Below are 15,136 nucleotides of genomic sequence, written 5' to 3' on the forward strand. Positions count from 1 at the left end.
GGCCCCCTAGCCTGTCCTAGCCGCAGCGCTCGGACCAGAAAGTGTCTTAACCTAACCTAACCCTAAATAATTTTAAATAACTACTATTTTGGTCATGTACAAAATTGATTTTTTGTTTACTGTAATTTTCTTGTTTTACTAAGTACAACCGGTTGCAGTCAAAAAATAAACAAACAAAATGTAAACATAACAGACGAAACTCTTACAGATTGCAGCTTTCTCAGTAGGTATCACTATACTAAATCACAGAATTATTTGAAAAGACGATATCGAATTCGTCACTGAATTCCCATGTTTTTTGGGACACCCTGTATAATGTTCAATCGTAATACCTGTTTCGATCAGGTGACTTTTATTAAATGTACGTTGTTCAAACATCCACCAATTTCTGGTATAAAGCGTAACCTATAGTTTGACTAAGGTTCTGGTAATGTTGATCCGCTCTACTGCCCATCCGTCCTATTGCCCATCCGCTATACTGCCCATCCGACCTACTGCAACATCTGACTTACGACAGCTGTAGACCAACGAAAAATGCCCATCCGACCTACGAAAAGTGCCCATCCGACCTATGAAAATTGCCCATCCGACCTACGAAAAATGCCCATCTCGACCTACGAAAGATGCCCATCCGACCTATACGAAAAGTGCCCATCCGACCTACGAAAAATGCCATCCGACCTACGAAAAATGCCCATCGGACCTACGAAAAATGCCCATCCGACCTACGAAAAATGCTCATCCGGCCTACAAAAAAGGCCCATCAGACGTACTAACGTGTCCAAGCGACAGCTTAAAGTATAGGTCGGATGCACCAATATGCTAGTTGCCCATCTGACCTACAGTGCATCGGACCTACCACAGCTGTTAAAACCACGTGCTTGTAGGTCGGATGGGCAGTAGAGGGGATGGCGTAGGTCCAAAAATACACCATCTAAGGTTCTACCTATGGTAAATCGTCTAAGAAATCGCGGCCATAAGAAGACGACATATATCACGAAATAGTAAGCTGTCCCCTAAGGAGGGGAGGAAGGCCAGCTACAACAATTTCTCGTCTGAGCCACATTCTCCATTTTCTCGTCCGAAACCCTCGTCCTTCGCTTATTATGTGTTGAAAAGTTTTTAAACCTTGGCATACCTATACCTATCATTTTCCCCATGGAAGCACACGGAAAAAAAATCTCATGGTTTCACTTTTATTAAGAAAAAAGATTAAAGTTCTATAATCTTGGAATTATTTTCGGCATTCTACACCAGGAATATCTGAAAATGCATGTAAAAATGGTGAACATTTTTAAGGAAATAGTACTCGAAAACTTTAATTCAATTGAAACTATTTTTTTCTTTTTACTATAATTCAATATTTCATTTATGCCCTAACGTGGCCCGATTCATAAAATATTGTTTTATCTTGGAGGACTAGACACTTTTCAAATATAATATTGGAAGGACGAGGATTTAGAGGTGGCTCGAACGAAAAAATTTGGAGAATGTGGCTCGGACTAGAAATTGTTGTTGCTGGCCTTCCTCCCCTCCCTGAAGAGTACACTGTACACATGTCGGCCATTTTATTTTGGTGTTGTGATTCCGAAAAATTGTGGAGAAACCGGGCGTGTCAATAAAACGATGCAATGTATGTTATTTAATGCTTAATACAATAATTAAATTTTTTCTATTCATTACTAAATAGACCTACTACCCGTGTTCTATTGGTAAAGTCCAGTGCAAACCAATGTCAGCACTATTTCACTCGCGATCTTTAATGAATCAGCAACCTTCAGTTTTTCAATTTTAAACAATGTCATCGTGAGAAGAAAATAATCGTGAATTGACAATTTAGGGTTTATTCCTAGAGAACGATTTTTGAACAACACCCCCCCCCCCCTTCGATAAAATTTGTACATAGAAAGTGTCTTAACCTAACCCGTTCCTGCAGCGCTCGGCCCGCCAGACTTTCCAAGCCTCAGTGCTCGGACCAGAAAGTGTCTTAACCTAACCTAACCCTAAATAATTTTAAATAACNAAAAATCGTTCAATAGGACAGACCCGCTATACCCCAATTTAGCTCAATTTAGGTGGTGGCGAGGATTCCTCATTAAGATATAAGAGGTACTGAACGATTTAAGGCAAGAACATAATTAGGACGTTTGTAAGCATATTTAAAATTTATAAAAGGGTAATTTCTCTTTTATTACTTGGCACTTCCCCCTTAAAAAAAAACATGTTAGAACCTGGCAACTTGCGGTAGTTTTTACTTTTTGTTGTCTTCATTGATGTTTAATTTCAGAAATATGTCCGATAAACGAAGGCGAAGGAAAGGTGTTGGAGAAGAATCTGAGGGATCTGATCTATCTGAGACTGAACCTGATACAAAGGTACCAATATTCAGTCAACTGCATTTAGTATTTTATTTCCTTTATTGTTCTGGTAGGCGTCTAATGTATTTTAAATAATGTGACCATCTACTTATGAGTTATTTGCGTTTTCCGGACACCGCAGCTTAGGCTAAGTTTTGTTAATTACTGTTTTGCAAATCACTAAATTTGTTAGCTTAAATTGAGACAGATTTATAGTGATATTTTCGGGGTACGTCCTAGAGAACTAAAATATCTTCAAGGTTTATTTATTATAATTCTGGAATAACAAGTGAAAACTCCGTTTATAAACTGCCATTGTGCAGAGCTTTATGAAAAATATTTTAAACAAATAATTTGTTGAAAGACAATTTCCAAAATTAAAAATTGATTTTTAACTAAAACTTTTCNGGGTCCAGAAATCGTTCTTTAGGAAATTACCTATTTTCGCGGATTATTGTGACTATTATCTTTTAACCTAAAGTTTTTTAAAATTTTTGAAGTTATTTGTAAAGTATAAAAGTAAATTTTTGTAATTTTCGGAAATCCTAATTAACACACCCTCCCCCCCTCTCCATCTCAACTGTATGATCACCTATACTGTTAATTATCCTCAGTTATTTTATTGTGGCACAAAATGTATGTTGCGGGACATATCAGCTTCTCATTAGGATTTTTATATCCATATAAATCCCCCAGAAGTTCTGTTTAATATTAATAATAATATATCAAATTGGGGATTTTGTTAACCTTGTTAAACGAGGTTACTCACTTTCTCTCAAATGTATCTTGAATCATTTTTGATAACTTTTCTCAAATTGAAATTTTTATTTGAATTTAGGCCCTGGCAACTGAGCACGGGGATTCTGAATATGAAAGTGCCGATGACAACATTGTTAACAGTCCGAAGCATGTTGGTAAAGTGGAGGATGTAGAGGATGATGAGGATGAAGAAGAGAACGTAGATGTAGACCTTGACGTTGTAGAAGAGGATTTAGACTATGACGGTGAGAACGATGAGGAGGATGGAGGTGGCGAGGAACCTTTTCCTGAAGTAGTCAGAGAGGATGATAATGTAGAAGGATCCCAAACACCAGTAGATGATGACGAGGATAAAAAGAATCCCCAGTATATTCCTAAAAAAGGAATGTTTTACGAGCATGATAACAGGCAAGTTTTTACGCAAAAAATAGATTAAAAAAAACATTATTATGATTAAGACGTTAGATACTTATGTGAATAATAATATATTAAGGATATATTATTTTATTGTTCCAGATACAAATTTCAAGAAAACGTTTTTTAATTGATATTTTCCTAATGAATATTAAGACTGAAAAAGATGTTTATTTTCTGAAAGGGGGTGGGGGCGGGTGCGGGTATCCAGGAAATTATCTACATTACATCCGTAACGTTTCTTAATAATTACAAAGTTTCAAAAAATTTATTGAAGTTTTTACCATTAATAATAATGCAGCGGAAAAAACGTTCTTAAATTAAGAATTAGGAACGGAATATTATAATCTTACCATGAAAAATAATTAAAGATTCTTAACCGAGATTAAAATAACTCTACACTTAGTTTCTAGTTCAGGGTCGGACTAAACCAATATCTCGGGGGAGGGTGGGCATATAAAATGTGCCCCCCCCCCCCCTAAGAATTAAACAAAGCATTTCCAATTTTTTATTCTTATGACCTTTCGAGATTTACATATTATTTAAAATGAAACATTTTTATTTTTATTTAGATCGATTAAAATGTTAATTTTTTTCTATTAAATGTTTTTAATCATACAACGTCAAGTTATTGTGCAAATCAGTTTAAGTTTAAACTGAAAGAAAGACAAATTTTTTTTAAAAATATTTTTTTGCAAAAATTTGACTTTGTATGATTAAAAACATTTAATAGAAAAAAAATTAAAATTTAAATAATTTTTTTGCAAAATAGATATTTTAAAAAAGGAAAAATATGTAAAACAAGTGTTTCAAGTTATTTTGTAAATGACTTTAAGATACTTATTGACGCCCCTGAAAATTCCCTTACATAGGGATATTTATAGATATCTTGAAAAGTTAAAGATTTTATTTTTATGTTTTAGACTTGGTACAGATGAAGAGGATAATGTAGAAGAAACTCCGGAAGATAAAAAGAAGATTTGGAAAGCTGACGTTGTTGAAAGATGGGGCCACGACAAGTTTGCTGAGTTTGATCAGGAACCTAAATCTAAAGACGAATTGGTTGAATCTTATGGCTATGATATAAGAAACGAAGATAATGCTCCAAGAGCCCGAAGAAGAAGGCGCTACGGCAGAGGACCTAATAAGTACACCAGGAACTGGGAGGATGAAGATGCATATTCTAAACCAGTTGCGGGACAGAAGCCGAGAAATCCTGGTTCAAAAGATAAATCTGGGAATGACCAGTTAGAAGACTTTCCTGCTTTGCCAAGCAGAGATGAAAATGATAAACCTAATAAGTCGTCCATAAAAAGTGAAAGTCTGAATTCCGAGTTGAAGCCAGCAGTTGTTCGTGATGTACCTAGAGCGAGTGCAGACAGAGAAGATGGTTTCAGGCATGATAGGCGAGGCCGTGGAAATGATGATGGCATGAGATCGAGAGGGAGGGGAGGTAGAGGAATGCGAGGAGGAGGTTATGAGCAGTCTAGGAGAGGAGGAGACCGAGGTAGAGGTGCAGATCGGGGTCGGCCTGTAGGCTTTGGAAGGGGAGGATACGAGGATAGGAAGCGATACAATGATAGACACGGTGGACATGATGATAGAGGTTATGAGGATGAATACCGTGGAGGGCGCGGGGGTAGATCAAGAGGCAGGGGAAGTCGTGGTTTCGACGGAATGGAACAAAAGCAGGGAAGAAGACACATAAAGGACCCAGGTCTAACTCCTAGAACAGAGGAATTAGGAGATCAGGTCGCAAATCTTGATATAAACAAGGAAAATGAAAATAGTGTTCCCCGAGGTAGCAAAAGATATTCGCATCAGCGCAAGGGAGGAATTGAAGTTCAGTCTTTAAGTTCTGAACAACAAAACCTTCAGGAGATGCTAAATGAAGGAATTAATCCAGCCATGTGCTCCGGTCCTCCCAGTGGAGCTCCCTTCCAATCTCAGATACCCTCCCAGCGGTTACCACATAACAATATAGTTTCACACTCAGGGGTAAGACCCGTTCCAGCAGCATATATTCAAACATCTCAGATTATGAACTTTAATCCTCAATACCCGGTCCCTGTCACCGTCTCAGCTGTATCTCTTCCCATGGGGGTAGGTGGAGTGCCATTGGCTACTATCCCTGCTATGACCTCCAATGGTGGGCCTCAAATAATTGGTCCTGGTTTCGCTAACGGACCTGACGCCGTAATGCTAGCAGCCGCGCAACCTGGTCCAGATGGATTTGCTGCTGTTCGTGGAGGTGTTACATACTTCAACCCTACAGCACAAAACATTCTTCCTCAAAGACCGGTATCTAAACGACCTAAGGCTGCTATTCCCATAGTGGATCCGTCTGTGGTGGAAACAAAAGACTATATTGTTGAAAGTTCAAGACAAGAGCTTCCATCTCAACTCTGATTTTCAACAACAACAAAAACAATCAACTCTTGCACATAACATTAAAAAAATCAGATTCTTACAAATAGTGGTGGACTTCGTTTTAACATCGTATTTAACCATTCAAGGTTTGTTAAAATTTAGTCTTGTAAAAAAATAAGATTTTCACAATGAAATTAAGAATTGCCCGACTTGAGAATCGCTTTAATGATACTCTTCAAAACTAAAATTATGCAATTTTAAGTAGAATTTCTTTCATAAGGCAAAACTTCTGTTCAACTCTTACTAAATTTTGGCGATTTATTTAGTTTCGCATGATTCCATTAAACATATAATATACATATTTTAAAAAAATTTGTCTGACATTTAACTTAATGACATTACAATATCAATTTTTGTGCAACGACTTTTTATTGCTTTCTTATATTATCAATTATTATTAAATTAAGGAATTCTGGTACTATCAAAATTGAAAAACTATGTCGAATTTCTTACAATTTAAATATTTGTTAGTGTAATGTGATTCATTTGTACGACAATAATATAAGAAACCATATTCTTTGTTCTGAAGAATGATATGTGCTGTTATTTTATTTTTATTATTATGTCGAAAGCGTTTTTCAAGAATCTTAAAATATTATTAAAATTATTAATTGTAACGTAACGTTGACAGGAAATGGGAAAATAAATTGAACTGATGTCTGTGTTGTGGTTTTGGTTGAAGTTTAAGGTCGCTTTACAGACAACTTTTTTGATCTAGATTTAGGGATATTTCTTCAGTGCAATTGTACTGAGAGGGGGGGGGGTGTAGGTTGGCCAACATTGTATTGGGGACTTTTCCTCTGAAAGCGTAGATTTGAGGATTCCTATTAGCTAAATTAGCTATAATTAATTTTAGTGCGAGTCCTTTTTAGTTTTTTTTTTTCAGGTGATTTGGCAGCTTGGAAACTATGAATCAGATGATGAGGATTTTTCAATCGGCCACCCTGGGAGGGGGGGGGGTGTCTTATTTTATTTGGGTTCTACACTCGATAGGCAATAAAAATCGTGAAACGAGGAAGTTTTTTCACAGCTCATGTTTTCTACACAAAACAATAAAATCACGGAATATTTTCGGAAATGGAGCTAATTGCAGTGTTGTTAATTTCGTTTTGGATCGTTTTTGTTCATAAAATAAAATTTTTAAAAAATAATAATTTCCATCCCTAAAAACGGACGTTCGTTTTTGGGTCATTTTTTGCCTATATGTCCTGGGTCAGTGTCAAAATTTGGTATGTGAGAGAAAAAATGTTTAAAATACACAATTTTAAAATCAATTATTTTTCTCACGCTATGCCAAATTTCGACCCTGAAAGAAAATATGGACATCCCTAGCCATAAGCTACTGTTGTAAAACGGACACGCCACTCGACCAATGGAGGGCAACTTAAAATTACGCCTGTACCATCCCTTTAATTCATTTAAGTAAAGGCTAACTCGGTTCCCCAATGGCGTCGCGATGTACTTAAGCATTTTAATTTTTTTATCATACAATAAGGAACTTAGTTGTTGGCCACAAGCTTGGACGTTTATTAAACAACGATTCCTGTGAGCGGGGGAAGGCAGGCGGCCATGAGCCACCACTATTTCCCCTTCCGTACCACATATTAGCTTTTTTCTCTTCCGGCAGCCATGAGTCACAAGTTGGTTAATGAGTGATTTTAAGATGGATTTAGTATAATGAGTCAGTAATTGAATAATCATTAGACTTTGTGATATTTCAAGATGCAATACTCAGTCAAATTTTTCAAAAATTTCATTGTTAAACAGTTAAAGAATTCAACACACAAAATATTAATCTTAAGTAGAATTGAAAAAATGGTTTGAGTTGTGCTTTTTTGCGTGACGCGGCTGGATTTTTTATGATCACACTTTAAAGGCCCTAAATATACCATTAAAAAAAGTAGTTTTGCCCGGAAGAGTCAAATGTAGTGGTACGGAAGGGGAAATAGTGGTGGCTCATGGTTGCCGAAAGAGAAAAAAGCTTATATGTGGCACGGAAGGGGAAATAGTCGTGGCTCATGGCCGCCTGCCTTCCCCCGATAAAAAAATCAAAATCTAAAATATCAATATAATTAATTGAAAAAATATAGAAAATTCGAGTTTGTGGCAAGAACTCGTATCTTTTTATTAAATTTAAAATTTAAGTTAAATGTTTATCTTTTTTTTAAATGAAAACAGTATCTCATCTTTAACTGAGTTTAAAATATATTCTGATTCAATAACATTATAGGGTGTCCCACGCAACATGATAGTCGAGAGCGGAGAAAGGACTTGAAGATCGTCTGTGATCTTTGAAATAATTTTTGGATATTAATTCGTCGACCTACTTTTTTATGTATGATTCTTATTCACAAACTTACCTGAGTCCTGGCATTTTCCACAATGTGGTTCCCTTCACTGTGCTATCAATATTACCCAGATTTCAATTTATTAAATTAAAACCATTTTTTTTTGATCTGAACCAAATTCTTTATTTCTCCGGTAATGAATGATGGTTTCTAGAATTTAACTTTTGACGGACCAAGTCGTCTCTCATGACCGTCTTGTTTATCAGGACACCATGTACTGTATTAACTGTAAAGTATTTAGGGTTACCCACAAAGGATGAGACTTCAGAGACGACTGTACGGAATTATACCATATCTGTTTCCTTACATTTATGATTCCCTGCGACTGTAAACTTGTTTATGTCTTTGCTTAATCATATTAAAAGACTAAATTCATGGCAGAAGACTATATTTAGCCCAAATAGATTGTAAAGTACAGGGTGTCCCACGAAACATGACAATAGCAAGACGACTTGAAAGTCGTCTTTGGTATTTGAATTTATTTGTGACATTTAGTCTTCTATCTACTTTAACATGTATGATTCTTGAAACAATTATCACATAATTCTCCTAGCCCTGGCATTTCCAAAAAGTGGTCTGCGTTTTTTGTGCTTTCAATATTACCGGAGATATAAAGAGTTTGGTTCAGATTTCAATTTTGTTAAATAAAAGCAAAATTGTCGAAATCTGAACGAAATTCTTCATATCTCGGGCAATTTTGAAAGCACAAAAATGGCAGACCACATTTTGGAAATGGCAGGACAACGGAAATTTTGTGATTATTATCTCTAGAAATTTACTTCTAAAATTAGGTTGACAAATAAACGCAGCAAATTATATCAAAAATCAAGACGACATTCAAGTCGTCCTGCATACTGTCATGTTTCGTGGGACACCCTGTAAAATAGATGGCAACGTAGTATTTGTACACTCAGTACAGTTGTATTCTTACGTCATAAGTGTCAACTTAGTTTTTGTTTATTAATAATAGTGATAATTTTAGAATAAAGAGCTTATCTTACATTGAAAAAGGTGCCATTTAGTGTCTTATTTAATTTCTGTTTTTTTTTTTCACTTTTTTTTAATCTTGAAAAACGTGTCAAATGATGTGAAAAAAATTTCGTTTTTCTTGTTATATTTGACACTTGTGACGTCGTGTATAATAGATCCATATCTCTGTTGCCACTTATTGTACTTGATAATCTATTTGATTTAGCCTTAAAATCGTCATATTTACAGTCTCTTCCTTTGTGGATAACCCTGTATATTGATTTACAAGGACTGGTAAGATTATATATGAGAACGGAAGAAATTCTTTATTTGTAAACAGGAACTGAAATTTATGTATCCTTCAAGGCAGGAGATAGTGCAGAGATGGAGAAACGTTCCGGAACATCTGGCCTTTATATCTATTATATCTAACCGAAAATATCTACTAAAAAATATTAAATGAAACCGAAAGAGTCTAGAGATATGTCTTGACATTACGATAAGGTTGTCGATTGGCATCCATACATGCAACAACCCCAAATAAATTATAAGATAAAAGATTTTCATGTGATATGAGACAAAAATAGCTAATGATGATGCCTTAAGAGAGCCTCGGTCTTTCTCTAAAATCGAAGGGAACCAAACACAAACTCAAATTTGCTAAATATTTTCAACCAATGAAAGATGCTATATCGTTTGCACTGATGTCCGATTGAACTAACGTACATTTGCACTAAATTCAGCTGATTAGTAACCGGTTTGTAGTACGATGAAACATAGTGCAACTGGACAAATTCGAGCTTACTGTGTTCAATTGGACTAAATTTTTATTTTCCCGTCAGAAATATTTTAGTACAAATAATCTGGAATTATATACTAAAAATATTTGTTCAAACTCTTCCAACACGCACTATTTTTTTTCTTTTGCAAATATTGGTGCAATTGAACGTTATAGCGCAAATGAACATCTCCAACAAAGATGTTCACAGGGACTAATTTTTTTTTCTGAAAATATTAACGCAAATGAACATCAAAATAATAGTTCAAACAAACAAATTTTAGATTTTAGTTTGATTGAACATTTTTTTGTTCATTTGTACTAATAATATTTTGTGGGAAATTGGTGAAATTCTAGATTTTAGTTCGATTGAACATTATTTTGTTCATTTGTACTAATAAATAATATTTTATGGGCAATTGGTGAAATATTAAATTTTAGTTCGATTGAACATTTTTTTGTTCATTTGTACTAATAATATTTTATATGGGCAATGGCGAAATTTTAGATTTTAATTCGATTGAACATTATTTCGTTCATTTGTCGCACTATAGTGAGAATGAACGTTATTAGGAATGTACGTTTATAGTCCGATCAATTATTAGTGCAAATATTTAAAATTTAAACTCAAATGATCTGACAGAAATCAGAGTTTAAAATATGGGTTTATATGAGAGATTGAAGTTTGCAGCAGAAAATTCAGGTACCTCCGCTGGAGCGAGGGCCACCGGAGGGAAATGCACATTTTTGTTTCAATGTATAATTACGGGTAATGGTAATTTACACTCAGGACAATAATTACTCCACCGGAGGGATTGTAATTAATATTAAGGATACTAATTTATACTCCATCGGAGGGATGGTGATTAACATTTAAACCCCTAGTTGTCCCTCCGGAGGGATGGTAACAAGTTTAAATTATCATCCCTTTGGTGGAGTAATAAGTGGTCTGAGTTTCAAATACCATCCCTCTGATGGAATATTTATTACCATCCCTCCGGTGGGACAATTAGTGTTTATGTGTGTCAATTACCATCCCTCTGATGGTCGAGTAATTAGTGTCCTGAGTGGTAATTAACGTCCCTTTGATGGAGTAATTAGTGTCCTGAGTGTTAATTAACATCCCTCTAGTGGATGTATTAGTGTCCTGAGTGCTAATTAACAACCCTATAGTAGAGTAATTGGTGTCCTGAGTGTTAATAACCATATCCATCCAATGAAGTAATTATTGTTCTGAGTCCGGTGGAGTAATTAGTGTTCTGAGAGTTAATTACAATCCTTCCCGGCGAATGAGTAATTAGTGTACTAAGTGTTAATTATCCTCCATTTGGTGGATTAATTATTAGTCTAAGTGTTAATTACCATCTCTTTGATGGAGTAATTATTTTGCTGATAGTTATTATTACCATCCTTCCGGGCAATGAAGTAATTAGTGTCCTGAAGTGTAATTACCATCCCTCCGGTCGAGTAATCAGTGTCCTGAGTGTTAAATACCATCCATGGAGTATTTATGATATCTTTTGGAATAAATTGTGTTCTGAATTATAATTACCATCCCTCCGATGGAGTAATTAGTATACTGAGCTTTAATTACAATCCATCCGGTGGAGTGATTATTGTCCTGAGTGTTGAGTAAGAAACAAAAATTATTAATCATGTTTTTTATTTATAAAAAGGCTAAATTTATTACAGTCTAGACTAGTAAAGGAGGTAATTTTTCCGTTTATTTTTATTCATTTCTTATGAAGCTCTCCTCTATTCAAATCAAGTATGTACCACGGAATAAAAAATATAATATACACTAAGACACGATTTTAATTTCAATTGATTTAGACATGATTCAAGCTTAAAATCTTACAATTTTGTTCCAGGGTTGACCGTAAAGAATGAAACTTCAGAGACGACTGTACAGTTTTTATTTAGTAAAATTTATCAAATTACCTTTATTTATTTATTTATATATGGGTTTAAAAGAGTTTCAGGTCATTAACGAATCCTTTGTCCGAATTGAATGAATTTAAGCCACGTCTTAAATCCCCCTAAAACCGGTTTTAATTGACCGCCCGCTTAAATCTTGAAAAATTTAATACAAAGTTAACTGGAACCAACCATATTTGAGCGACGGCTTAAATTTAAACCGCGGCTTAAATTCTTTAAATTCGGCCTCAGGTTCTTGTGATTAACCGAAAACAGGAAATTTTCGTATTTTATAGCTAAAACTCTAAACTTCAGGGGCGGCTCACACCATCCACCCCTACCTTTGCTCTATAGAAAAGACATTGCACGAGGTTTGATCAATAAATTTCGATAAAAAATATTGTGGGTACTTGTAGAAGTCTCAGCCCTCGATTTTTTTTTTAAAGTTCACCATATTTATACCGAATTATTTTTTAGATCAGTTGATGTTAATCAGATCTTCTGTTGAAATGTAAGGACCGTTCTCCTGAAAGTAATCAGCTTTGTTCGTCAGAGCAAGAAAATTTTCAGAATGGTCTCACACTTGATCCATTAGAGTCTGTTTTAAATCCTTTAAGACCGATCAAAAGAAATAAAGGTTGAGCATTGTATGTATGAATTTAATCAATTTGTATTAGCATATTCAGGCTGTCTGGCAAACATACTTCTTGAACCCTTGCTAATATGGTTTGAAAATTGTTCAATATTTTTTACCATTTTTGGGGTCTTTAAGGTCTTCTACTACCCGGACATGGCTTAATTCTTCAAATATTAATTGTTTTCTTCCTAACCCCATTAAACCACCATCAAAGTTCGTAAAATAGTTTTAAAATGGTCCTGAATCATGTTTAAGGGTTCTGTTTGGTTTTTGCATCATCTAATAAAAACATTTTTGTGTAACCAAGCCCTCGAAGTGACCTCTTTCTCAGGTCAATATTCTAGATATTCCTATAGATTGTGACAACGAAGCAAATCCACCTTCAGGAGAACACTCCTTACATCATAACAACAATTTACTTGACGCCAACCTAACCAATGTATCTAGTATAAATATAGTGAATTTTTAAAAAATTAGAGCTAAGACTTCTAGAAGTACCCTTAGAAAAGTTTTGCGAACATTTTTGATCATAGTGATACACAATCTGTAAAACGATATCTATGAACTACATTTTGTATTTTATAAAACATAAAACTCAGAAAATATGACAATGGATTTCAAATATTTATCCATGAGACTTGGAATTTGAATAATTGCAAAATAATGGAAAGTTTATTCAATTCCTTAAAGTGTTGCTCATGAACCTAACTCCTCTCGAAGATAGAATCAATTGAACTTTTAGTTATTTTTAAAAAAGCGTATACAATGGGTTTACTGAGTATGGGGGGGGGGTCATTATATCATTCCAAAGAATCTATAAGGAGTTTAATCTAGAATTTGGGGGTTTATAATTTTCAGAGATCAAAATGCAGCTCGCTTTTTTTTTATCAAAAACGAGGCCATTGTACAGGACGGAAAATTTTCAGTGAAAATTGAGATTTGATATTAATTATTCCATCCGAGGGATGGCAATCAAAACTTGGGACAGTTTTCATTTCACCGCGTGGAGATACATGGTCTGAAATATAGATTTAAGATTTTTCCCACACAAACTGAAAAAAAAGTCCCAAAATAAAAAAATTTCCTCCCAGAATATCCTGAATTGGTAAAGTAGTTTTTTCATTTGCACCCCCCCCCCCCACTAAAAATGTTTAGGGGGGGGCAAACTATTTGCCCTTTTCCCCCTGGCTGAATGTATAGTTGCGCGCCTGAATGACAATATTTGATTTTGAATTTGTTTAATGTTTAGTGGGACACCCTCATACTAAACTTTTTTCAAATAAAGTTTTTCAGTGTATATGGAATTAAAATGCCCATTTTGATTCGTGCTTTAAAAAGGTAAAATCAATTTTTTTTGATGCAAATCGAGCAGCAAGCATGTTTATTGCGCAATGGCTGTTCGGCCTTTTGAGCTCAATTTGCGCATGATTGATTTGCATTTAAGATGTTTTAATTTTATAACATTTTGTTGGAAGTATACTTATCCTTTCCTGATTCAAGATACTTAGGTGGCCTTGGAAAGTGATTAAAATAGTACAGCCCAAGTTTAAATGCTTCTCTCTCGTTCATCTATATATTTATACTTTGCTTGTCTGTCTAAATGTCTGTGACTGTTTGCATCCAATAAACATCCAAACAGCTGAACTGATCGAGCCTAAATGTTGTGTGGGACCTCACGTGACCCTAGGGAAAATTTATAGGAATGATCAAAATTTCAAAAATTTGTGTTTAAAAGTTTTTTATTTTAGTTAACAAATTTTATACTGTAAAAAGAGAAGATGCTCACAGATAAAGCCGCAATAAAAAGTTGAAATATAAGATGCCTGAAAGTCTATATATATACTTTGATTGTCTGTGTTTCTGTTTGCCTGTCCGTTATCGGGCCCAAATTTTGTGCGGGACCTCATTGTCCACAGGAAAGGATTATGGAACATAAAAAATTAAAGAGAAAAAATTCCAGGAAAATAGTTCGATTTATGCGACAATTTTTTTAAGGAAAATCCGCCAAAATCTTAAAAAATGATCTAAAATGGCCGACTTTCAGAGCAACAGTAAAAATCTAAAATTATATAAGGAAAGAGGCGCGCCCTATAAGCCTAGTTTAATTATAAATCACAGTTCAATTTATTCGTTTTTGTAAATTGACTAGCAAAACTATAAAATATTTCTCGTCTCTCCGCTATACATATAGTCTTGTGAATTTAAATTATGTACAAAAAGCCATTATCGCATATATTTCATAAACAATAGCAAATGTTGAAAATGTTAGAAAATGAAAACAGATGAGTTCAAATAACCACAATCACAATTGTTAGATTATACAACATTTTAGCATATTAATATCAAGTAAAACATTTATTTGAAAATTTACTTAACTTGAGAAATAAAAGTTAAAAAAGTGATGAAAATGCATCAATTGATTCTGCAGTATACAAGTGAACTGTTAAATCAAATCATTTGCAACTTAGAAATTCATGTTTAGAACTGATTGTTTAACAATAATTATCCACGACAAAAAGTATAAAAT

General features: G+C 34.6%; 1 protein-coding gene across 3 annotated transcripts; it reads left to right on the forward strand.

Annotated features, from left to right (window-relative positions):
* The first annotated feature begins 1,593 nt into the window (after positions 1–1,593).
* LOC111717196 (protein CASC3) lies at positions 1,594–7,047 on the forward strand. 3 transcript variants are annotated; one of them, XR_002768741.1, is made up of 6 exons: positions 1,594–1,633; positions 2,076–2,109; positions 2,288–2,375; positions 3,196–3,524; positions 4,454–6,046; positions 6,847–7,047. XR_002768741.1 is itself a non-coding variant. In XM_023492734.1 (5 exons), exons 1-5 carry the CDS (start codon positions 1,627–1,629, stop codon positions 5,937–5,939), a joined length of 1,944 nt encoding a protein of 647 aa, XP_023348502.1. In that variant the 5' UTR covers positions 1,594–1,626; the 3' UTR covers positions 5,940–6,622. The 3 variants fall into 3 exon arrangements, 1 of the variants encoding a protein (XP_023348502.1); XR_002768756.1 differs by lacking the exon at positions 6,847–7,047 and adding an exon at positions 6,227–6,622; XM_023492734.1 differs by lacking the exon at positions 6,847–7,047 and having other exon boundaries at positions 4,454–6,622.
* The last annotated feature ends 8,089 nt before the right edge of the window (positions 7,048–15,136 follow it).

Source organism: Eurytemora carolleeae, unplaced genomic scaffold (genome assembly GCF_000591075.1).
Source record: "Eurytemora carolleeae unplaced genomic scaffold, Eaff_2.0 scaffold83, whole genome shotgun sequence".
In the NCBI taxonomy this organism is placed as follows: Eukaryota; Metazoa; Arthropoda; class Copepoda; order Calanoida; family Temoridae; genus Eurytemora; species Eurytemora carolleeae.

Excerpts from the sequence above, each read along its gene's own strand:
- LOC111717196 (XM_023492734.1), top strand. Across the intron at positions 2,110-2,287 it reads TCCTCATTAAGATATAAGAG|AAATATGTCCGATAAACGAA; the intron begins GTACTGAACGAT and ends GTTTAATTTCAG. Across the intron at positions 2,376-3,195 it reads AGACTGAACCTGATACAAAG|GCCCTGGCAACTGAGCACGG; the intron begins GTACCAATATTC and ends ATTTGAATTTAG.